The sequence below is a fragment of the Salvelinus namaycush genome, chromosome 16 (assembly GCF_016432855.1).
Source record: "Salvelinus namaycush isolate Seneca chromosome 16, SaNama_1.0, whole genome shotgun sequence".
In the NCBI taxonomy this organism is placed as follows: Eukaryota; Metazoa; Chordata; class Actinopteri; order Salmoniformes; family Salmonidae; genus Salvelinus; species Salvelinus namaycush.
In genome coordinates, this window is record NC_052322.1 from 35,428,127 (window position 1) to 35,454,508 (window position 26,382).

Here is a 26,382-nt window from a genome sequence, read left to right on the forward strand (position 1 = left end):
CTGTCTGGCAACAGATGTGATGTGAGCCTTAACCTCATGGCCTCTTGGATGTGATCATGTCTGACAACCTCAGATGTGATGTGAGCCTTACAATCATGGCCTCCTGGATGTGATCCTGTCTGACAACAGATGTGATGTGAGCCTTACCCTCATGGCCTCCTGGATGTGATCCTGTCTGACAACCTCAGCAGAGCGGTCCATGTACCACTTCAGACAGCGAATCAGCTCTCTACAAGAACACAGAGTAAAGAGTGTTAAACATGGGGTATTCCATGGCCATATAAGACAAAGAAAATGTACACTGGTGTCATAGTCAGGTCCAACATTATTGGCACCCTTGATAAAGATATTATTATATATTATGTGTAGTGTGGTGGTTTGAGTTTGGTTGTGTGCTTTCTTTAGGCCTTACAATATCCCTTTACATGACCATTACAGTATCAAAGCGCAAACCTCTGTATCATAATTCATGTCAGTATTCTGCAATGCAAACATATCAATACATATTGATGACTCTCTGTCATAAGATATCTCTACTCTTCCTCCATCTGGAAACCTCCTCTGATCCACTGTGACTTTAGATTATAATGTCTAAAGTTTTCTGAGTTGGAGAACACGTTGGGAGGGATCTTAGACCCTCCCTCCATACAGAATCCATCCAGATCCTTGATTTCCTCCGGCTGCCTTCTTCAATTTAAACCGCAGGTTTTCAAGGGGTTTCAAGTCCGGAGACTGAGATGGTCATTGTAAATGTTATTTTTCCGGCCAATGAACCATTTCTTTGTGGATTTTGATGTGTGCTTGGGGTTATTGTCTTGCTGGAAGATCCAATTGCGGCCAAGTTTTAGCCTCCTGGCAGAGGCAATCAGGTTTTTGTCCTGGTACAGAGTAAAGTTCATGACCTTAAAAAGCAAAATAGCCCCATAACATCAAAGATCCAACACCATATTTTACAGTAGGTATGGGGTTGTTTTCTGCTCATGCATTCTCATGTTGATGCCAAACCCACCACTGGTGTGCATGGGCAAAGAGCTCTATTTTCATATCATCTGACCATAGCACGCACCGCTTCCAATCCAAGTGCCAATACCTTTTAGCAAACTCCAGGCATTTATATTTGTTGGATGACACTGGGAACACACTGGTTGAATCAATGTTGTTTCCACGTCATTTTAATGAAATTGCGTTGAACCAATGTGGAATAGACATTGAATTGACGTCTGTGTGGAATTGACGTCTGTGCCCTGTGGGGGGGTGGGGGGGGGGGGGATAAGGCATCGAAATGAGAACGCATGAGCAGAAAACAACCCCATACCTACTGTAAAATATGGTGTTGGATATTTGATGTTATTGGGCTCTTTTGTTTCCACTGGTCCTGGGGCCCTTATTAAAGGGATACTTCAGGATTTTGGCAATGCCCTTTGTCTACATGCTAGGAACATGCTAGGAGATATCAGCCTGTACCCGGACATTTTAGCCAAAAACCTGGACCTGAAGGTCCCCAAGAACGCAGTGGCCTCCATCATTTTTAAGTGGAAGAAGTTTGGAACCACCAAGACTCTTCCTAGAGCTGGCTGCCCGGCCAAACTGAGCAATCGGGGGAGAAGGGCCTTGGTCAGGGATGTGACCAAGAACCCGATGGTCACTCTGACATGGCTCCAGAGTTCCTCTGTGGAGATGGGAGAAGCTTCCAGAAGGACAACCATCTCTGCAGCACCACCAATTAGGCCTTTATGGTAGAATGGCCAGATGGAAGCCACTTCTTAGTAAAAGGCACATGACAGCCCGCTTGGAGTTTGCCAAAAGGCACCTAAAGACTCTCAGACCATGAGAAACAAGATTCTCTGGTCTGACAATGACATTCAGCACACAGCCAAGACAATGCAGGAGTGGCTTCGGTACAAGTCTCTGAATGTCCTTGAGTGGCCCAGCCAGAGCCTGGACTTGAACACGATCGAACATCTCTGGAGAGACCTGAAAATAGCTGTGCACCGACGCTCCCCATCCAACCTGACAGAGCTTGAGAAGATCTGCAAAGAAGAATGGGAGAAACTCCCCAAATACAGGTGTGCCAAGCTTGTAGCGTCATACCCAAGACGACTCGAGGCTGTAATCGCTGCGAAAGGAGCTTCACAAAGTACTGAGTAAAGGGTCTGTCAACAGACCGAATACTTAATTAAGTAAATGTGATATTTAAAAAAAAAAAATTTTTGTAAATGTGCAAAAATGTTTTTAAAAAACTGGTTTTGCTTTGTCATTATGGGGTATTGTGTGTAGACTGATGAGAAAACAAACAATTTACTCAATTTTAGAATAAGGCTGTAATGTAACAAAATGTGGAAAAAGTCAAGGGGGTCTGAATACTTTCCTAATGCACTATAGCTCAGTATATTAATAATGTATTTTATACAGTCTTATTTGTTCGTCTTTATCAAGGGTGCCAATAATTTTGGACCTGACCGTAAGTGGTACATTACTTGTAGGCCAGAGCTCCTGCAAAGTGGTTCTGTATGTATGCCTCCATAACAGGCCGGAAGTGGTAGAAACGACTGTCCCTGAGCAGGTTGATGATAAACACCTGAGTGCACAAAGACAGACAGACATAAGATAGGGTTTAAACATAAGATAGGGTTTAAACATAAGATAGGGTTTAAACATAAGATAGGGTTTAAACATAAGATAGGGTTTAGCCATACTGGAGAAAATGTGAGTATGCTGCAGCCACACCACATGCATTCACGCATGTGTGCACACTCACACATGTGAGTCACACACATACATAAACACACACACACACACGACATTCCATTACATTGAATGAGGTTGGTCTCTCCATCTTGACATACCAATGACTGGAAAACCAGTGGTCCGTATTTATCTGTGTTGTCATCCAGGAGACAAAATAGTGTATCCAGGACATCTCGTAGGAACTGCAGGGGAGAAGAGCCAGCTCAATCATTAAACCAGGGGTGTCAGACTCATTCCATGGAGGCCCTAGTGTCCACAGGTTTTTGTTTTTTCCTCTCAATTAAGACCTAGACAACCAGGTGAGGGGAGTTACTTACTAATTAGTGACCTTAATTCATCAATCAAGTACAAGGGAGGAGCAAAAACCCGCAGACACTCGGCCATCCGTGGAATGAGTTTGACACGTGCATTACACCATCATAGTTCCCCAAACCCAATAACATAGGCTAGTCACAGATCTGTTAGTGTTTGGCCAAACAACAAAGAGGAGTCTTTCCTAGATGTATTGATTGAATAAGAGTGTTACCTTGACAATCTCCTCTCCATTGATGTGGCGTAGTTGACCCAAGATGTCTAACACCCTGTCAGGGTGGGCTTTCCAGTTCAGCAGAGCCAGGAGGTCCACTGGAAAAAGAGCAGAATAGAATAGACACAAAAACATGTGTGAAGCTCTGGGTAAAGTTCGAGGCTAGGCTAGTGAATTCTCTGTTATTGAGTGTGGTGGGATGTACAATACAGTGTAGTGAGCTGGCCTTACCGTTCTGAGTGAGCTTGGTGGAGCAGAGCTGTGTGGAGACCCAGAAGGTCTCCTTGGGGTTCCTCTGGAAGGGCAGGGTGGAGGGCAGGTTGGGGCAGCTGTTGAAGTCCTCTTTACAGCAGGGCATGCTCAGGTACAGGCCCTGGTTGCTGAACGTTGCATTCTCATCACACTGGGCAACAGAGGCACAACAGAGAAACGTGTTAGATAGAAATTACAGAGAATAATGTAGAATATGTAAGCCTGTGTGTGCATGTCTGTGTCGCCTATGACCCCACCTTATAGACATAGAGCTCATGGCTCTCGTCTGACAGCGTGGTCCCATCCTCCCTCATAAGAGGAGTGAAGGCAAAACCAAACAGCTTCTTCTCCCCTTTGTCTTTAGCTGAGGAGAGACACAAAGGAATTACTGTATAGTTTATGCCATCTACACAGCATAAACAATACCAGACACAATTCTGTATTGCTATCAAGTTAATAATAATGATAACAATAATAACTTAATTTCTAAATCCTGTCCAGTGTTGTTGACATACTGGAACAGTGTCTGAACTCAAAGCGCAGATGTGATCCTCTGAAGCGGTCTATGGGGATGGGTAGTTTAATCATCTCACTCCAGCGAGGGCTGTTGTTGTGGTACAGGACAAAAGAGCGGTGTTCACTGGTGTTGGGCTCCCCACTACCCAGACTGATACAGTCCTGATGTGGGGAATAGAGAGAGGACAGGCACTCTTTAGAATGGATGGATGGGTGGGTGAATGGATAGATAGATGGATAATGGTGTAATGGTCTGTCAAATGGTTTAAATCATGAAATCCAAATCAATTACGACAAACCAACAGAAATGTTCTCTGTTACCTTGAGTGTGTCCCCATCGGCGTAAAGCACATACACAGTGACCTCAATATTTTTCTGGACACTCTTGCCCCCCCTCTCAAAGTCCCCTCGCTCCAGGGTCAGGTACAGGTCATTACGAGTGTCACCTAGGATAAGGACACACAGTCAAGCCATGACAGTGTTCTGTTCTAGAGAATTCTCTCTCTACAGTGTCCCTACAGTTCAGAGGAACAGGCCTTAGAATGCCCACGAGACAATAACATCTCCACAAGTTCGAAGCCTATGACAGAACCAAATTAATGTTTCATGTGCACGGAATTGTTAGTTTATCTTTACTTTATACTCTGTGGTTTTTGCCTTCTATAATTTACCTCAGCCTCAAGTGATCCTAAGTCTGGGATATCCCCGAACGTGGAGCTACGTATGCCTATAGGCAACGTCTTAAAAAAATTGCGGAAGTAAGCCATCTGGCTGGAAAAACTAAGGGATCCTGGGGTAGCTCAGATGAGTGTGGACATTATGAATTAGGATGCGGCGCTGACACCAAACATTATTGTTCTTGTCAATAAAAAATGGCCCTCCTGAGTTCTAATATACACAGTAGCTCATAATAACTGTCTCAGCACCCTATGTGAGTCAGTGCTTAATGGAAAAGATATCAATGACTACAGTGAAAGAAGATATTGCAGTTATTTATAAGATCAGATTACTGTTATTTATATCTTACTCATTTCCTTGGGGACAGATGAGTCACTGACAGGGGTATTGGGAGGTATTTTAAATCGGAGTGAAAGGGTGTGTGTGTGTGTGTGTGTGTGTGTGTGTGTGTGTGTGTGTGTGTGTACACTGTAGTATTCATCCAAGTGGAACCCTAAAAGAGTGATGCCAAATGAAGAAACAAACACACACTTTATGGCCCTTCACTCCTTTGACAGAATCTTTGAAGATCTTTGTTGTTTGTTTACAAATGGTCACAGTTTAAAGACATGCTCCGGTACTTTGGAGACTAAGAAATAATTGTTTAAATCTCCCGCTTTGGGCTGGATGTGTCAATGTGTTGTTCCTACATGCATAATCCATGATAATAATTACTGTCTTACCTCATTTAGCCACAAAATCCCTAGTTTGAAAGCAACTGATTTCCCAAAGCTGTGCCACGCCATTTCCCTACGTTCCCCCCCACGTGGGCCAGCCCCCTAGTAATTTGAGTTATAGCCAATGAGTGACAGAATTTGAGTGACAGTAATCAAGACGGCTGCCCAGCGTTATCCAATGAGGTTGCAGGGCAGGCCCAACGGCTCAATGGACACAGCAGAGAGAGAGAGGGAGCTGCCTGCCATAAGATGAGGGACAGTGTCTGACAGACCAATCAACCTGCACATGTCCTCTACTGTATGCTTATTGTTATTATTCAGTGTATGGTTATTTTGACACTTGGTTATTGTTGTTACTGTTGTCCTGTTGACAATTTTGATTCTTATTATCTTAATATTGTAAATATCCAAAGTAAGCTTTGGCAATATGTACATTGTTACGTCATGCCAATAAAGCAAATTGAATTGAGAGAGAAAGAGAGAGTACATATCTGCATATATGTGACAGAAAGAGAGAGAACATATCTGCATATATGTGACATAGTCCGCAATTTTCCGAGACCACTTTTGGCTCGTGGGTGCTACTGTCAGAACTACTGGCTAAAAAGTATACAAAAGCACCAGATAATCTCTTTCAGCCTCTGACCCAAATGTTGTCGAAAGTAGGAAACACCTAGCCTACATTCTCTTCAGTACAGGCCTAACTCCTGCTGAGTGTTTATTTCAAGTGAAACATCTGATTTTGAGCATTTTGGACTGAGACTGGTGTCCAACTGTGTCAATGCAACTGGTGTCCTTCTGAACATCTGCTTATTCCCCCTTAAATAATCACTTCCCTTGAATGAAACACAAGCCATATTTTCTGGAACTCCTCCTTTCTCCCTACCCCCTACACCCTACCCTCTACTCCCTATCCCCTACCAACTACTCCCTATCCCCTACCCCTCACCTGGCATGATGACATCAGGGAAGCCCAGTTTGCGTGTGATGGCCAGAGACCTGCTGAACACAGCCTGGTTCTCCCTCCTGATCTGATCCAGTTCCCCCCGCAGCAGCTGTAGAGAGATGATGAGGCCTGGGAAGTGATGGAGAGGGAGGGAGAGAGGGATTTAAGGGAGTGAAGGGATGGAGAGAGGCAGGGGGAAGGGGGAAGGGAGGGAGGAAGTGAGAGGGGGGAAAGAGGAAGAGAGGGGAGAGGGAGGAGAATTAAAAGGGACAGAGAGAAAGAGAGAGGAGAGAGAGAATGAGTGAAGGGATGGAGGGAGTGAAGGGATGGAGAGGGAGTGAAGGGAGGGAGGGAGTGAAGGGATGGAGAGGGAGGGAGGGAGTGAAGGGAGGGAGGGAATGAAGGGATGGAGAGAGGAGGCATGGACAGGGGCAGGGGGGAGGGAGGGAGGGAAATAGGAAGAGGAGGAGAAGGATAAGGGATAGAGAAAGAGAGAGGAGAGAGAGAATGAAAGAGAGAACGAGGGGAGGGAGGAATAGAGGGGTATTTAAGGGACATTAGTCAGAGTGCGGGGGAGGAAGAGACAGACAGGAGCATGGATGGAGAGATAAAGTCACAGCGGGGAAAGGAGAGAGAAAAAAAGGTGGGGTGGCATTAGGAATAGAAAAAGAGAGAAGGGTATGGAACAAGACAAGATGACGGAATTCAGTGACTCATATTATGCTACAGAAATATACCAGTGTGAAACACAAGAAAGACAACACTGAGCAACATGAAGATGCATGCAACACAGACATTCTATCAGTCTAACTAAAATGGAGGTCTGTTTGAACTGACATGTGGAACCACAGAGCACATTTCCTCTGCATCATCACATTGTGGATGTATCCTGTACATGTGCAGTGAAACGTCAATAATGAGAGCCCTTTCCTTCAGCTTGTCCTTAATGCTGATTGACATAGTCATGGTGATCAAGACGCCATTATGACAATGAATATCTGATTTAACCTTGGAGGACCTCTAAGACAGATATGGCCGGTAACGTCTATGTCTCAAAGCTGAAACGAAACGTTCTATATACTTTACCTTCTTTGTCAGTTGGTTATTCACATCCTTTAACATGTAATGTCCTAGAAGTCCATTTCAATTCAGTCAATTTAGGAGACTAATTGGCATTTCAATTTAAAAAAATGGAAAACTGACATTTTTCTTCAATTAGGATTTCTCAAGTTCTTGAAATGGAATTACAATTACTTCCTGAATTGATTGCCATTGAAATGGAACGGACCAAAACCCTGGCCCCAGAGGATGAATGATCATCATATGTACCATAGTTGGTGCTAGGGGCCGAGTACTTTGTGCTGGACTTGCGTATGATGTTCTCGTGGATCTGAAACCACTCGTTCTCATTATTACATCTGGAGAAAAAGATAGAGAGAAGACAGAGGGAAGACAGAGAGAAGACAGAGAGACAATAGAGAGATGGTAGAGAGAAGACAGAGAAGATAGAGAGAAGATACAGAGAAGATACAGAGAAGAAAGAGAGAAAATAGAGAGAAAATAGAGAGAAGCATTAATGACACACACATTAGAGGGGGAGAGATGGACAGATGTGGACGGTTGTGTCCCTGAAGCGTTTTCCTCCTGGAGAAAAGATACCAGTGGGGGGACATGCTATCAAGCAGCACATTACCCCAAAAGCACAGGCCTCTAAGCTGAGTTGACAGACAGCTCTCTGTCCTCTCCTTTCCTCCTCTCCTTTCCTCTCCACCAGGCTTTTTCATTACTGTAGGCCCGTGGGCCCCCGGGAGAGGAATGGGGGGAAAGCACTGGCTGGAGCCTTATTTATTTGTATTTTTTATATAACCTTTATTTAACTAGGCAAGTCAGTTAAGAACAAATTCTTACTTACAATGATGGCCTACCCGGCCAAACCCGTACGACGCTGGGCCAATTGTGCGCCGCCCTATGGTACTCCCAATCACGACCGGATATGATACAGCCTGGATTCGTCACTATAGTGACGCCTCTTGCACTGAGATGCAGTGCCTAAACCGCTGCGCAACTCGGGAGCCCCTTATAGGGGAGGACAGTTTAGTGGCAGCTCTGCTCTACACTCAAAACGCTGCTCGCTTTTTCCTCTGAGGAGACGTGCATAGGGCTGATAATAATCATCATCATAACAATAGTTAACGTTATACTGCAATTCATTTCTATAATTCATTTAGTGTAGAGCAAGCTCCTTTAGATGTCCTTCTGCAATGTGGATAAAAGGGCATCGAAAACAGTAGATATCAGTAGCGTCGGGCTATCTAGACCACATCCAAAAGCCCTGACACAGAGTCCTGACAGAGGAGGCCGAATGCTGAGGAAGAGGAGGAGGAGAGTAGGAGGAGAGGGGGAAGAGGGAAGGAGGATAGGAGGACACACATGCGTTATAGCTATCTGTTGAGTCACTGCCTCAGAATGCTTAGCTCAGTGTTATTTTCCCTTCTACTACTCCTCAAACTTTGTCCTCTAACTTTGTCTAAGTGCATTTGTCTAAGTGTCATCTCCCTCCTTTCTCATACACACACACTCTCTCTATCTCTAACTCTCTCTGTCTATCTCTCTGACTTGCACTCTCACACTCTCTTTCTCTGTCGCTCACTCATGCCTTCATTGCTTGGCGGGTTACAGGAGTGTCTCTTGCATGGTGCCTAACAGAGGGAGCCAGATTCCCATCACGCCAGGAGCACAATCTTAGGCCCTGGTTGAACAGATATTGATTTTCCAGAGGACACTTCATTATCATTCTGGTCCAAAAACAAAGCGCATCAACACAGTCAAGCACTTGGTTGGGAACATTCACAGAACATTGGTAGAACATCATGCCTCAGTAAACACAGTGGAATTCCAACCAATGGCGCTGTTTTTGGAGTCTTTTCACAGTCATTTTAATGGAGATATCTTTGTAAAAGGCTGATGACACATTACATTGTTAGTAGTCAGTTATTCTGGCTACTAACATCCATTTAGATGGCATCCATATTTACCAGGACTCCAGCTACATGTAGTATGTGGTGTCAGCTAAATATTGCTTTAGTATTTAGAAAAACGTTGGTTAATTGTAAATCGCTCTGGATAAGATCATGACTAAAATGTAGACTGTGACTCACGTGTAAACTTTGAGTACAAAGTCCTTCTCCTCTTTGAGGTCAGTGATGGTGTGGAACACGTCACTCATGGCCAGGACAGCACAGCCGTACGGTCTCCTGTACTGCACGTGGGGCAGACCCTTCTTTGAGTCATTCAACAACATACGACCTGGATACAACAACAACAACAATGCATTAGCTCCATATGAGTAATAGCTTTCCTGGAAATCACATTGGGATATTTCTGTTACTCCGTTTCACAAGGCTTACCAGTTCGTATGACATGTGTCACAATGTACAGGTCTCTCTTCAAGTCCTTACTGCTCAGATCCTAAGGACAAAACAACCAGTGCATGGATGTTTTCACATTAGGTAACTACATTATTTATTTGGATTATTGCTGTTTTACTGTTATTGCTGTTGAATCACATAATCCATGAATAGCTAATCCAAAACTAAAATCCTATGAGTGTCTATCAGTGGCATCATGTGAGTGAGGAGAGCGAAGAGTTACCGTGAAGAGAGCACACAGACGGTCCACTTTCTCTGGGTTCTTTGGCCCTCCATTTTTGTTTAGTCTCACCATAAACTTCTCACTAAGAAGGGAGATACAACATACAGAATATAACATGAATTAAGGCACATTGTTTTTAATTGAATCCTTATTAAAACCAGGAAGTCCCATTGAGATAAATCATCTATTTACAAAGTGAAAGGAACCCTGAGCAGTCCTGTATCGTGTGTAAATATGACACATGAGCGAAGTGGCCTTGCACTAAGTAAGGGTGACATGTTGTGTGTAGGGGGGGATGTCTACTATGCCCTCTAGTAAGGGTGACATGTTGTGGGTGGGGGGTGTGTAAACAAATAGGGCTATCTTCTGTATACCATCCCTACCTTGTCACAACACAACTGATTGGCTGAAACGCATTAAGAAGGAAAGAAATTCTAAAAATGTACTTTGAACAAGGCACACCTGTTAATTGAAATGCATTCCAGGTGACTACCTCATGAAGCTGGTTGAGAGAATGCCAAGAGTGTGCAAAGCTGTCACCAGGGCAAAGGGTGGCTACTTTGAAGAATCTAAAATATATTTTGATGTGATTACCACTTATTTTGTTACTACATGATTCCATACGTGTTATTTCATAGTTCTGATGCCTTTACATTTATTATACAATGTAGAAAATAGTACAATAAATAAAAAACATTGAATGAGTAGGTAAGTCCAAACGTTTGACTCTTACTGTATATATTTAAATATATATATATACTGAACAGAAAAATGATACAATTTCAACGATTTTACTAAGTTCGAGTTCATATTAGGAAATCAGTCAATTGAAATAAATGTATTAGGCCCTAATCTATGGATTTCACATGACTGGGCAGAGCGCAGCCATGGGTGGGCCTAGGAGGGCATAGGCCCACCCACTTGGGAGCCAGGCCCAGCCAATCAAAATGAGTTTTTCCCCACAAAAGGACTTTATTACAGAAATACAGAAATACACCTCAATTTCATCAACTGTCCTGGTGGATGGTCTCAGACGATCCCTCAGGTGAAGAAGCTGTGCGTGGAGGGCCTGGTCTGCGGTTGTGAGGCCGGTTGGAAGTACTGCCAATTTCTCTAAAACGACGTTGGAGGCCGCTTATGGTAGATAAATGAACATTCAATTATCTGGCAACAGCGCTGGTGGAGATTCCTGCAGTCAGCATGCCAATTGCACACTCCCTCAAAATTAGGACATCTGTGGCATTATGTTGTGTGAAAAAACGGCATATTTAAGAGTGGCCTTTGATTGTCCCCAGCACAAGGTGCACCTATGTAATGATCATGCTGTTTAATCAGCTTCTTTATATGCAACACATGTCAGGTTGATGGATTATCTTGGCAAAGGAGAAATGTAAACTTACAGGGATGTCAACATATTTGTATATTCTGTTATAATTTCCACCCGGCACAGCCAGAAGAGGACTGGCCACCCCTCATAGCCTGGTTCCTCTCTAGGTTTCTTCCTAGGTTTTGGCCTTTCTAGGGAGTTTTTCCTAGCCACCGTGCTTCTACACCTGCATTGCTTGCTGTTTGGGGTTTTAGGCTGGGTATATGTACAGCACTTTGAGATATCAGCTGATGTAAGAAGGGCTATATAAATACATTTGATTTGATATAGACAGGTGTGTGTCATTCCAAGTCATGTCCAAGCAATTGAGTTTACCACCTATGGACTCCAAGTTGTAGAAACATCTCAAAGATGATCAATGGAAACAGGATGCACCTGAGCTCAATTTAGAGTCTCATAGCAAAGGGTCTGAATACTTATGTAAAAAACATGTGTTTTTGCTTTGTTATTATGGGGTATTGTGTATATATTGCAGAGGAAATGGTTTTATTTAAACCATTTTAAAATAAGGTGGTAACATAACAAAATGTGGAAAGAATTCAAGGGGTCTGAATACTTTCCGAAGGCACTGTACATGTCGTGGGATGCTTTTCACAAGGACATATTGTTTTGTGTCAGGATTCCTGAGCATGAAACGCATATGGGATTTTCAGTGTGCTGGATGGCTATATTGACAAAAAACTGATTCCATATGGGATCGAATGGTGGGCTTTTACACAGATGGGGTTCCATCTATCACGGGAGAGCGGCCAGTCCTCTGCACTCAAGTTCTCCCATATGGACGCATTGTATGATCCACTGAGAGCAACTGGTGGCAAAAGAGCTGTGAGCACAGAACTGGGAGATATACTACAGCAGGTAACTTTGATTGTAAACTACATCAAACCACATCCACTGAACGCACGCCTGTTCACAAAACTATGTGGAAACATGGGATCAGAGCATGATAATGTTCTATTTCACACTGAGGCTTGGTGGTTATTGAGGGGGGGGGTGATGGAAATATTTTTTACATTGAGAGAGGAACTGTTGTTATTCACAATGGATTTTTTTTAAACAGACTTGGTTGACTTTCTGTGTAATGAATAGAAAATAACAGAAAACAGTATCAGTATGATGACTGCTCAAATCCAACGCTTTGAAGACCACTTTGGGACGGACCTACTTCCCAATCCGTTTCACTGTGATCCTGGCTCAGTTGACATGCCGGTAAGTGAAATCGAACAGCTGATCGAGATGTCATTGGACCAAATGCTGTAGACAACGCATTCATGGGTCACTACGGAGGATTTTCAATTCCTGACACAAAGGGAATAAATAGTGTTCAAAAAGAACTGGGAAACTAGAAAATATCTGACTTCTGACTTCAGTGCACTTGAGACCACTGGGACCTCGGAAAGAAAATCCTTTTGAACAGTCACCCAACTCGGAATTCCAACTCGGGAACTCGTGCCTCTTTCTAGAGTTCTGACTTTCCGACCTAAAGATACCTGGTCTCATGGGAGACCCATGAGGCGGCGCACAATGGCCCAGCATCGTCCGGGTTAGGGGAGTGTTTGGCCGGCCGGGATTTCCTTATCCCATCGCACTCTAGCGACTCCTTGTGGCAGGTCAGGCGCCTGCAAGCTGGTGTTTCCTCCGACACATTCTTGCGGCTGGCTTCCGGGTTGAGTGAGCAGTGTGTCAAGAAGCAGCGCAGCTTGGCAGGGTCGTGTTTCGGAGGACCCATGACGCTCGACCTTCTCCTCTCCAAAGTCTGTAGGGGAGTTGCAGCGATGGGACAAGACTAACTACGAATTGGCTATCACGAAATTGGGGAGAAAAAGGGGTAAAGGTTAAAAAAATTATAATAATAAAATAGAAAATGCAATGGTAGGCTACCCTTTGCCAGCCCATATCTGTGTGAAGCTGGATTCAGTGCTCTCATCTGCATTAATACCCAATATTGATCCAGGCTGGATGTGACAGCAGAGATGAGGTGCACATTGTCGACCACGCCCCCTGACTTTGAGAAGCTCCGATGCGACACGCATCAAACACACCCATCTCATTAGTGGTGGTGAGATAACAGACATTATGTCAGACTAATTTGCAATTAACTGCCCAACATTAAAAGTATGTGAGTATGAGTTGAGAAAATCAGAAATACTGTTAGAATGTTTTTCAATTGGCTGCCATAGCCCCAAATAAAAAAGTAAACACCGGCTGTTAATTACATAATTTCTTTCACATGGATGGGGTCGCGAGAATATTCAGATATGGGGTCGTTGGCCCAAAAAGTTTTGGAATCCCTGATTTAGCCAATGACACCTTCTTGATGAATAAATCAAATTCAAATGTTTGGTTGTCTCTCTATAATACTAGCCTCGTGGCTTTAGCTAGCCCAGATAGGTTCCCAATCTCCCAATCTCATAACTAGCTATCAAGCCATTTCAGACTATCAATCAAGTTAGAGTAGCTTGTCTAACTATCTTAGCTGCCATGCCTGCTGGCAAGGTTGCTAGACTTTAGAAAATACAAAATGTGCTTTAATTCTTGGGTTATGAGACTATATACAAGGGTGGCAGTTGTAGAAACTCCTAGGCATACAAGTTGTTAAAGAATCAATTTGATTGATAAATTAAAATGACAATTGAACAGGCAAAGAGGTATGCTATATATTTTCTTTTACATAGAATTAGCCACAATGATTATGGCGTTAAGAGTGCTGGAAAAAGCTGTTTCATTTGTTTGAAAAATTCTAAATTCTCTGATATCCTATCATCCCCCCACCCGTGTGTAATTCATGCCCTCTCTAAAATAATGGGTGTGTGAATATGTCCTGTGTGTGAATGTGTCCTTTGTGTGTGTGTCCTGTGTGTGTATAGAGTGTTGACTGTGCGTGTAATGACCTGATCTGTTTGTTGTCGCGGGTGTCGTAGAGAGAGAAGAAGACGTCTGCGTCCTCGCTGATGGTGTTATAGGTGAAGCTCTTCAAGTTGATGAAGAGGTGGTGCTGCACCGGAACATGGCAACCGTCTCCATGACGCTGACGCATGCTGTCGCCCTGAGAACGAACGGACGACGAACACTAACAAGACAGGTCCTTACTGCGGGGCAAAGCTCCGACTGCTGCACACATGCTACGTGTATCTACCCTGTGAAGGTTGTCACCGTGTAGTAGACATTATAGTGGATGTGGTTTGCAAGGTAGGTGATCGTTCACATTGAATGGATTTGTGTTTGTCTTGTGTTTATGGCAGTGTTGATGGCGAAGTTGATCATTCAAAATGGTGCCATGTGTTTTATCAGTAAAATTATATTTTCAATTGAATGAGTGACAAAGTGTTGGTAATCATAAAAAATGGTGGCGTGTCAAGTTCTCATATGCTGTATCTCCACTGGTTATCTAGCGTTGTAGATTTAATTGAGGTCATACCTGGTTTGTGCTTGGCTGGCCACTGTGTCGGCTGGATGCATGCTGTGGGGTACACAGAGGGAAAGAGAGAGAGATTTCAGTTTAGTCAACCCATTTTATTGCCTTCTTACTCATGATCAATAAACTAGTTCTGTTTGTACACCTCAAATCGGGCCTCACAAAGAACCCACACCTGTTGTGTAGGATAGTGCAATAGATGCATGAAATCTGATAAAAAGGCGCCCACCAATTTTGCCAAGAGGCTGCTTCAGTGAGCTGTATCCCTAAAATAAGCCCACGAGGTAGAACGTTAGCCCGTGGGAGACAAGAGGACAAAGCCTGTATCACCTTCACACACACATAGTCACACACACACACACCACTGTGCTCTGCAACCTTAGAGATCTCCTTTACTCCTGCCTGAAGAGGCGCCAAGGCCTGTGTATCCCGCCAAAAACAAGCTCACTTTCATCGACAGAGTGTGGAGGCTTTTTGGCAGGGATGCTCCACGCTGTTGTTTCTGGGCCAAGCACTTACTGCACTAACAATCTTCCTGCAAAGCTGCAAAAAACGGCACAGGTATAATAGGCGACCGCTGGGAAGTTGGACCTTTTACTATTGGTCAGACTGGGTCTACCATTTCCAAGATGGCTTCCCCCAAAACATGACATGGGCATCTATCTGAGCAGTGACTACACTTAGCTAATTCTGGATCTGGCTGAGTATTCTTTCACTGGAGGTGTAAACTTAATTTAGAACTCCCTCCTACATTACTACAGTATAGAACTTCCTCCTACATTACTATAGCTTAGAACTCCCTCCTACATTACTAGAGTTCAGAACTCCCTCCTACGTTACTACAGTTTAGAACTCCCTCCTACCCTACGTTACTACAGTTTAGAACTCCCTCCTACCCTACGTTACTACAGTTTAGAACTCCCTCCTACCCTACGTTACTACAGTTTAGAACTCCCTCCTATCCTACGTTACTACAGTTTAGAACTCCCTCCTACCCTACGTTACTACAGTTTAGAACTCCCTCCTACCCTACGTTACTACAGTTTAGAACTCCCTCCTACATTAATATAGTTTAGAACTCCCTCCTACATTAATATAGTTTAGAACTCCCTCCTACATTAATATAGTTTAGAACTCCCTCCTACATTAATATAGTTTAGAACTCCCTCCTACATTAATATAGTTTAGAACTCCCTCCTACATAAATATAGTTTAGAACTCCCTCCTACGTTACTATAGTTTAGAACTCCCTCCCACGTTACTATAGTTTAGAACTCCCTCCTACATTAATATAGTTTAGAACTCCCTCCTACATTACTATAGTTTAGAACTCCCTCCTACATTACTATAGTTTAGAACTCCCTCCTACATTACTATAGTTTAGAACTCCCTCCTACATTAATATAGTTTAGAACTCCCTCCTACATTAATATAGTTTAGAACTCCCTCCTACGTTACTATAGTTTAGAACTCCCTCCTACATTAATATAGTTTAGAACTCCCTCCTACATTAATATAGTTTAGAACTCCCTCCTACATTAATATAGTTTAGAACTCCCTCCTACATTAATATAGTTTAGAACTCCCTCCTACGTTATTATAGTTTAGAACTCCCTCCTACATTACTATAGTTTAGAACTCCCTCCTACATTACTATAGTTTAGAACTCCCTCCTACATTAATATAGTTTAGAACTCCCTCCTACATTAATATAGTTTAGAACTCCCTCCTACATTAATATAGTTTAGAACTCCCTCCTGCATTAATATAGTTTAGAACTCCCTCCTGCATTAGTACAGCTTAGAACTCCCTCCTACATTAATATAGTTTAGAACTCCCTCCTACATTAATATAGTTTAGAACTCCCTCCTACATTAATATAGTTTAGAACTCCCTCCTACATTACTATAGTTTAGAACTCCCTCCTACATTACTATAGTTTAGAACTCCCTCCTACATTAATATAGTTTAGAACTCCCTCCTACATTAATATAGTTTAGAACTCCCTCCTACATTAATATAGTTTAGAACTCCCTCCTACGTTACTATAGTTTAGAACTCCCTCCTACGTTACTATAGTTTAGAACTCCCTCCTACATTAATATAGTTTAGAACTCCCTCCTACATTAATATAGTTTAGAACTCCCTCCTACATTAATATAGTTTAGAACTCCCTCCTACATTAATATAGTTTAGAACTCCCGCCTACGTTATTATAGTTTAGAACTCCCTCCTACATTACTATAGTTTAGAACTCCCTCCTACATTACTATAGTTTAGAACTCCCTCCTACATTAATATAGTTTAGAACTCCCTCCTACATTAATATAGTTTAGAACTCCCTCCTACATTAATATAGTTTAGAACTCCCTCCTGCATTAGTACAGCTTAGAACTCCCTCCTACATTAATATAGTTTAGAACTCCCTCCTACATTAATATAGTTTAGAACTCCCTCCTACATTAATATAGTTTAGAACTCCCTCCTACATTAATATAGTTTAGAACTCCCTCCTACATTAATATAGTTTAGAACTCCCTCCTACATTAATATAGTTTAGAACTCCCTCCTACGTTACTATAGTTTAGAACTCCCTCCTACGTTACTATAGTTTAGAACTCCCTCCTACGTTACTATAGTTTAGAACTCCCTCCTACGTTACTATAGTTTAGAACTCCCTCCTACGTTACTATAGTTTAGAACTCCCTCCTACGTTACTATAGTTTAGAACTCCCTCCTACATTACTATAGTTTAGAACTCCCTCCTACGTTACTATAGTTTAGAACTCCCTCCTACGTTACTATAGTTTAGAACTCCCTCCTACATTATTATAGTTTAGAACTCCCTCCTACATTAATATAGTTTAGAACTCCCTCCTACATTAATATAGTTTAGAACTCCCTCCTACGTTACTATAGTTTAGAACTCCCTCCTACATTACTATAGTTTAGAACTCCCTCCTACATTAATATAGTTTAGAACTCCCTCCTACATTAATATAGTTTAGAACTCCCTCCTACATTAATATAGTTTAGAACTCCCTCCTACGTTATTATAGTTTAGAACTCCCTCCTACATTAATATAGTTTAGAACTCCCTCCTACATTAATATAGTTTAGAACTCCCTCCTACGTTACTAAAGTTTAGAACTCCCTCCTACATTAGTACAGCTTAGAACTCCCTCCTACATTAGTACAGCTTAGAACTCCCTCCTACGTTACTACAGCTTATTGAAAATCCCAAGAGAACATTTAGATATAACTTATTTATTATTTCTTAACTGGAGATGGGATTAGTTTACGTAACCCAGACTGTAACATGTAATTAATTTACAATAACTCAACGTGTGTGTTTTTACAAAACCTCTTCTAGGTTGTCACAGCGCATTCTCGCTTGTGAGAGTCACGTGCGTGCTGGGAGAGGGACAAACTCAATATGACAGCAACGTGCGCTTAAAGAATAGGGGGGATGAAATGGTTAGATCCACAACAGCGGAGTCGCGCCTCTCATGAGTCACCTTCCTATGGATGATTTGATAAATCGGCACATTCCCTAACACACACACACACACACATGCACATACATGCACTCCAAAACACCCTCACTCAGAAAATGCATACAAGACACACACACACACATTTACACGTTCATAAGAAGGCAGACACACACAAAATCATATAGCACACAGGCATATGCACACACACACTCACACGCACACGTACATGCACACACAAACACGCAAACAGAATCCAACATTAATTTGCATAAACACTCTCTGTGTCAGTGTACCATACAAATAAAGAATTAACACCCACACACTTCTATTAGAATACTATCGCACACAAGAGTCATATCTGTGGAAGTACACTTTGCATGTATAATATCTGTGGAAGTACACTATGCATGTATAATATCTGTGGAAGAACACTATGCATGTATATGCATAGTAAATGCACATCTTGAGGGCAGGTTGACTTTTATTGGGATGAGTCTTGTCCTGGAGGCAGAACTGAGCTGCAAAGACAAAATTGGCAATACAGTGATCCCTCGCCACTTCGCGGTTCACTTATCGCGGATTCGCTATTTCGCGGATTTTCATAATGCATTTTTTTTTTTTTTTTGGTGCATTGTGCTCTGCATTCTGATTCGCTAAAAACTCACTCCCGCTTCTTGTATCAAAACATGCTACGAATTGTGCTATCATTTTGTCGTCTCGTGCAGTTATGTGTACGTACATAAAACAGCTTGGCAAATTTACATTAAGTTGGCCAAATTATCTTGTAATTTCGAACATCTCCTAAACCCATAATGTCGACGAAACGGCCTACACGTGAGTCACTGTATTTGTATACATGTAATAGTTGCTAATTGTAAAAAAAAAAAAAAATTCTATTTCGCGGATTTCACTTATCGCGGGTCATTTTCGGAACGTAACCCCCGCGATAAACGAGGGATTACTGTATTGTAAAAATTCATGAAAGAAAAAAAACTTGCTTTTTGGTCTTAATTTAAGGTTAGGGTTAGGCATTAAGGTTAACAGTGTGGTTAGGGTTAGGTTTAAAAAAAATAGTAATCATTGATGACTTTGTGGCTGTGCCAGCTAGTGACCAGAGCTGCCTCTAGAACAAGATTCATGACCTGCATCTTGAGGATCACTGTTTTCTCAATGGCCAGGGGGTGACAGAGTTAACGATAATGGCCAGGGGGTGACAGAGTTAACGATAATGGCCAGGGGGTGACAGAGTTAATGATAATGGCCAGGGGGTGACAGAGTTAACGATAATGGCCAGGTGGTTGACAGAGATAACGATAATGGCCAGGGAGTTGACAGAGATAACGATAATGGCCAGGGGGTTGACAAAGGTAACGATAATGGCCAGGGGGTTGACAGAGGTAACGATGTGTAATACATTTGCATTCACACATAACACCCACATAATATGGCCATGTACAGAATGCACCAATTACAGATAAAGTTTCATATGTTCACAGTACCAATTTGTAGAGTTCAGATACACTGATATGATCCGGATCCACCATTTCAAACTCCTTTCTAGGAACAAGGTCCAAGCCAAGGTGCCTATTGAGAGAGAGAGAGAGAGAGAGAGAGAGAGAGAGAGAGAGAGAGAGCGAGAGAGCGAGAGAGCGAGAGAGCGCGAGAGAGAGAGAGACGGGGAGTCCACAAATCATAACATTAACCATCCAAGAAAACACAACTGACATTCAAAAACATTATTTCAAAAAGCATTTCCTCATCGAAAGAATACCCTCATTAATAAGCACTGTCTGAACAACTAATTAGCTCATTGGCAGCACGTTAACATTCATACAACTTCCCAACTAAACAGTGTTTTTATGTTGTATGCAGTTTAGCTAAATATACATATTTTTTAAGTATCTAAAGTTCACCCAAATCCATTTAACTAAGATTAAGGGAAAAGTTCAAGTTGACCCAACAGATGGCCTTTTCATTTTAAGCTCTTCCTTGGATGATGAGGACGGAGCCCAGAGAGCTCTCTCTACAGGTGGCTACTAATCTAGTTGATAACGTAGGATCAATCAGTAAGGATAGCTCACTTTACATCATTCAGTAACCACAATATCATTCACATTGCTTCCTCTTCTATGGGCACAGCAGGAATTTATATCTGATGTTGACAATGTTCTCATCAACAGCACAGCATCATGTCCAGGGCTCTAAATTACAATTTTCGTTGGTAGCACTGGTGCTCCAAACTTTAAAAAGATAGGAGCACAACATAGGAGCACCCGTCGGATGGTTAGAGCATGTTGCTGGCAACACCAAGGACCTGGGATCAATTCATTCCCCTTGGGGCCAACTATAGAGTACTGCATAAGTACTATGATAGGTACTAGAAGTCTCTTTGGATAGACGCATCTGCTAAATGACTGTGTCATTACATTACATCTACATTATATACTGTAACATGATACAGTGTTATACACACACACGCGGTCACACTCAATATGGTCTCTTGCCTATGCGATACAGTACAATAACTCACTCGTTGCCCCAGTCCAGGCGCACAGTGATGTGGCGTTTGATCTCTCTGGTCTGGTCTTGGGCCAGGTGACCCTGGATGAGCTGCCGGCGCAGGTCGATGAGCTCATTCATCACATGACGCAGTTTGTGGAACAGGTCCACCTTGTGCTTCTGTGTGGATCACATACACAACAATATGATCAAAACATAGAACATTGCATATGACATTACATGGTTCAATACACATTGAGTCTTGGAGACTCTCACACTATAGTATGCCTACTGTATATTGGTCTGAACAATGACGTTTCCATGTTAGTACCTCTATGTTGATGAGAGTTCCCTGGTCTGCTATGGGAGAACCCAGTACCTCCAGCTCCAGGCAGCCTCATGATTCGATCCCTGGTTTTAAATATACTTCCATTATGAAACACACAGCTAACCAACTAGCTACTGTCAGAGTGCAGGTGTTCCTCCTGAGAGTAGAAGGTCAGGGTTATGAAAGTGTAATGAGTGTTAATAAAACACACTGTGACATGGCTGTGTCATGAAATAATTATGCCGGAATTATGCAACTATTGAGGAAAATGGTTCAGTGAAGCCTATTTCTCTGTTATAAACAACCAACAAGGATCTTTCTTTTCTACTAGAGGTTACATATGATACCATATGATAGAGCTAAAATACTAGTATAATTAATTAAGAAGATTTTTTTTTTAAAGTCCTACTAGGCTACCTAGTTACCATATGAGTTCTACTGGAGGCAACTTAGTTACCATATGAGTTCCACTGGAGGCTGCCTAGTTACCATATGAGTTCTACTGGAGTCTACCTAGTTACCATATGAATTCCACTGGCGGCGGCCTAGTTACCATACAAGTTCCATTGGAGGCTACCTAGTTACCATACGAGTTCCATTGGAGGCTACCTAGTTAACATACGAGTTCCATTGGAGGCTACCTAGTTACCATTCGAGTTCCACTGGAGGCTACCTAGTTACCATACAAGTTCCACTGGAGGCTACCTAGTTACCATACGAGTTCCATTGGAGGCTACCTAGTTACCATACGAGTTCCATTGGAGGCTACCTAGTTACCATACGAGTTCCATTGGAGGCTACCTAGTTACCATACGAGTTCCATTGGAGGCTACCTAGTTACCATACGAGTTCCATTGGAGGCTACCTAGTTACCATACGAGTTCCATTGGAGGCTACCTAGTTACCATACGAGTTCCATTGGAGGTTACCTTGTTACCATACGAGTTCCATTGGAGGCTAACTAGTTACCATACGAGTTCCATTGGAGGCTACCTAGTTACCATACGAGTTCCATTGGAGGCTACCTAGTTACCATACGAGTTCCACTGGAGGCTACCTAGTTACCATACGAGTTCCACTGGAGGCTAACTAGTTACCATACGAGTTCCACTGGAGGCTAACTAGTTACCATACGAGTTCCACTGGAGGCTAACTAGTTACCATACGAGTTCCACTGGAGGCTAACTAGTTACCATATGAATTCCATTGGAGGCTACCTAGTTACCATATGAGTTCAAACATAATTAATTAGGAAAATAATATTTTTTAAGTCCTACTCAGCTGACCTACAGGTGATACAGGGTTTCATCAGCCACAGCTTCATGGAAACAAACTTTTCTCCATGACCAAGGACATCACTTTTAATTGAGCAGCGCACACTACTTCCCAGGTTTGTTTAAATAAGTGCAAAGATTAAGCGCATCCACAACGTTCATGTACATTTAATGAGGGTAAACATTCCATGTTCTCAAACTGCTCATGGCTGTAGGAAAACAAAGATTTTAGTCAGAGTTGATGAGGCATCTCGGACGGCTGTTCTGTAAGGCCTAATTATGTACATTACAACAGATACACATTAATGCTCAAGCCATCGCTCCCTGAAGTACCACTATGAATTCTAATTGGCAGCAAAATGCCTCGAGGGCAAAACATTCAAGGAAAAATCTAATAAACGTGTCAACATCTAGCCAATGATACATCCTGCTTTTTATGGATGGTAACCGTGGTGGTGACTGGCTACACTGGCTACCAAACAGGGGGCAGAATGAGTGCAGTGTTAAATCAATGGTTTGTATTAGTCGTGCTTGACAGGAAGTTACATCACCACAGTCCTGCCCCAGGCTCCTTGGCTCCTCTGAGCATGAGCAGTCCTCAGTGAGAGGTTACGTAAAAACACGCTGCCAGCTCGACAACATCTCCCTCCTCTCAGCTCAAGCTGCAGCTACATTCAGTAGCTACATCCTCCTGCCCCCTCTACACTTAGCATGATAAGGGTTTATTTAGGTCTCATGGAACATTTATAAAGTGAGAGGAGGATGAGGATGCTGGCTGAATCTACAGAACTGTATTGGGTTTTAAGTTGATGTTATAATAGACCATGACAGGTAAACATTAGCCTGGGCCAGATCTGTGTGGGCTTTAGCTATCTCCTCTGACTATCATTGGTATGAATGGCATGCCAATGATAGAGGAGTTGGCTACTGCACATAGAGATCTGGGACGAGGCTAGACAAAGAGCTGTGGTAAGAGCAGAGTGACATATAGTGAAATTGCCTATGACAGCTAGCTATCTAGGACATTATTTATGGCCAATGACTATTTTTGGTTTTACAGTAATATGAAGACAGAGTGGAGTGACAGCCTTTAGGACATGTTATGGGGATTCATGGGAAGGGGCTGTATTTGCAGTACAGTGTGTTCAACCCCAATTGTTTCTTACTATCCCACAGTATCTTGTAAATAGACATGGGTTTTTCAGGTATTGAATGAGGTGGATGAAAACTGCATACTGTAGCTAAAAATGTCTCTCATCAAATCCCTTGAGCTGTGTATGTAATGCAAGGATGGATGCAGCTCTTTTCTTGTTCCCTTTCTGATGATCTTCTAACCCTGCATATTGCATCTAAACGGACCCAGTGTTTCCTCGCCACTAGACAGAGGTCTCGCAGTGAGAGGTGAAACGGTACTCACCACGTAGAGTTGCTTCCACAGCACGCCCCATTCCTGCAGGGTGGAGGTGGTCTCAGTGATGATAGGGTCTTCCAGAGGCACCACCGTCTCACACACCCTAGGGTGAGACACACAGTTATAGAAACAGAGTCAGACACTCAGAAACATTCAGATTTGACAGAGATGGAAACAAATAGAGAAACAAAAACACAAATGATTGAACGCACGCACAAACACACATGGATACATACACACATTCAAGCATGTATGCACACACTCACTCACACATACACAGACATTTAGATCACTGCCCTGAGCTGACACTGTAATGACATAACTCATGATTCAAAATAATAAAACATTACACAGTAATGAGCTTTTCACTTTGTGAAATGAGGATTACAATGGATCATTAGAGCAAAAACACAATAGACATTTATTGTTCAGAGTGCCAACCATGAGACTACATGTAAGACAAGAGAAAGACCTTCAGCAAGACAAAGAGAGAAGACACCAGGTTGTTGTGAGATGTGGTTCTCTGCACTGTGGTTTTGTATTCCATAATGTACAACTATGCATGGCCTACCTTTTACATTTTGTTCTTTATAAAATGGGTCTAGTTAAAATCATAAGACAGTCCATCCATTACATAACAAGTTAGAATGATACTCTATATCTCCAGCATAGATGTGATGCTTTGGGAGAACTGAGGAGAAACCGTACAGATGTATGATGTTAATTTGAGCCAGTTTTCCACAGTAGGAAAATAATCTTGCAGCAACATGAAATGTGAATTATTATGTGGTTTCTAATTCATGGACATTATTTGTAGGGGTTGATAAATTGTTCTTTAGGGCAAATCAAGTCTGACATTTTAAAGTGGAAATTACAAACTTTAGAAGCCTTCTTAAACCTTGAATACACTACAAGTTCCAATTTCATGCTGTGTAGGAAAGTTCTCAGCAACAAAAGAGTGATCAAATTAAGTTCCTACATCTGTAGGTGTTTCATATCATTAACCACACTGAACAGCAATGCACATATCTCAAGTGCAACTCTGAGCGGGGAAGTGTCACAATACCAACTTCTGCACCGTTAATTGATGATTGGGCGTCAGGTAGCCTAGCGGTTAAGAGCGTTAGGCAAGTAACTGAAAGGTCGCTAGTTCGAATCCCCTAGTCAACTAGATGAAAAATCTGTCGATGTTCCCTTGAGCAAGGTACTAAACCCTAATTGCTCTGGATAAGAGTGTCTGCTAAATGACAGAAATGTGAATTTAAATGTTAAAATGTAATTGTTTTAAAAGCAAACGAGAGCTCTCTGACTAGGTCCTATGTGCTATAGCGGCACTGGAGGGCGTTGGTGTAACACTGTGAAGTATCCTCCCATTCCAGACTGTAAAGTATCCTCCCAGTCCACACTGTGAAGTATCCTCCCATTCCACACTGTGAAGTATCCTCCCATTCCACACTGTGAAGTATCCTCCCATTCCACACTGTGAAGTATCCTCCCATTCCACACTGTGAAGTATCCTCCCATTCCACACTGTGAAGTATCCTCCCATTCCACACTGTGAAGTATCCTCCCATTCCACACTGTGAAGTATCCTCCCTGTCCACACTGTGAAATATCCTCCCAGTCCACACTGTAAAGTCACTGATCCTATCCTAATCTCCATCAACACTAGCTGATAAATAGCTGCCTGCCTGCCTGTCTTTGCTCTGCCTGCTCTCTGCTTCCACTGCCATGAACAGCTTTTGTGCCTTGAACAGCTCTGATGACCACTACTGTCTTGTGTGTCCATTGGAGGGTGTGTGTGTGTGTGTGTGTGTGTGTGTGTGTGTGTGTGTGTGTGTGTGTGTGTGTGTGTGTGTGTGTGTGTGTGTGTGTGTGTGTGTGTGTGTGTGCTGGCATGCTTCGCTGGCAAAGCAGAACTAATGCTGTTTAAGTATAGATCCTCACAGATCAGTGATGAGGGAAATTAGGCAACAGAAATGGGCAAGACATGCACACACCACCCATCATTGAATCTGACCCAATGGCAGCACGACAGTATGTTGTGGGAAAGACAACGCTTCCTTTGACTTCCATGAACCAATGCTCCTGTTCCACTTATCTCATCTATCACAGTGGTCTTATGACTTAACAGGAAGAGACTCACCCTCTGTTGCTGACTGTGGATTTCTTCAGGTGGACATAACTGGCTGGGAATATACCCTGCTGGATGGATAGGGCAGAAGTGTTAAAAAGAGAGTAGCAAGGTCCTGCAACTGAAGACCATAGTCCTGTGGTCTACATGCATGTAAACAGTATGTCCCACATGTTGCATGTGTGTCCTATGTTGTACTTGTTATGCTTTGGTCAACTGTAATGTGGAGCAGTTGTTAGAGGAATAGAGCTGTGTTGACAGAGACAGACTACTGTAGCAACAAGCTACTCTTAGATTGTGGCTATTTTAATACTGCTCTAACTCTCTCTGACATACACACATACACTAGCACGCATGCACACACACAAACCCAGACACACACACAAGCTGCATATGCAGAAGTG

General features: G+C 42.6%; 1 protein-coding gene across 1 annotated transcript in view; it reads right to left on the reverse strand.

Annotated features, from left to right (window-relative positions):
* The window catches only part of LOC120061649 (dedicator of cytokinesis protein 3-like), a 52,327-nt gene that overhangs the window by 14,922 nt on the left and 11,023 nt on the right, over positions 1–26,382 (reverse strand). The window contains 19 exon segments of the mRNA XM_039011548.1: positions 148–229; positions 2,478–2,578; positions 2,847–2,930; positions 3,275–3,372; positions 3,506–3,677; positions 3,784–3,890; positions 4,042–4,204; positions 4,364–4,488; positions 6,386–6,511; positions 7,712–7,800; positions 9,541–9,688; positions 9,790–9,850; positions 10,034–10,115; positions 14,312–14,466; positions 14,839–14,880; positions 19,832–19,916; positions 20,863–21,011; positions 23,851–23,947; positions 25,991–26,046. Of these exon segments, the coding sequence (XP_038867476.1) occupies positions 148–229; positions 2,478–2,578; positions 2,847–2,930; positions 3,275–3,372; positions 3,506–3,677; positions 3,784–3,890; positions 4,042–4,204; positions 4,364–4,488; positions 6,386–6,511; positions 7,712–7,800; positions 9,541–9,688; positions 9,790–9,850; positions 10,034–10,115; positions 14,312–14,466; positions 14,839–14,880; positions 19,832–19,916; positions 20,863–21,011; positions 23,851–23,947; positions 25,991–26,046 (2,022 nt within the window).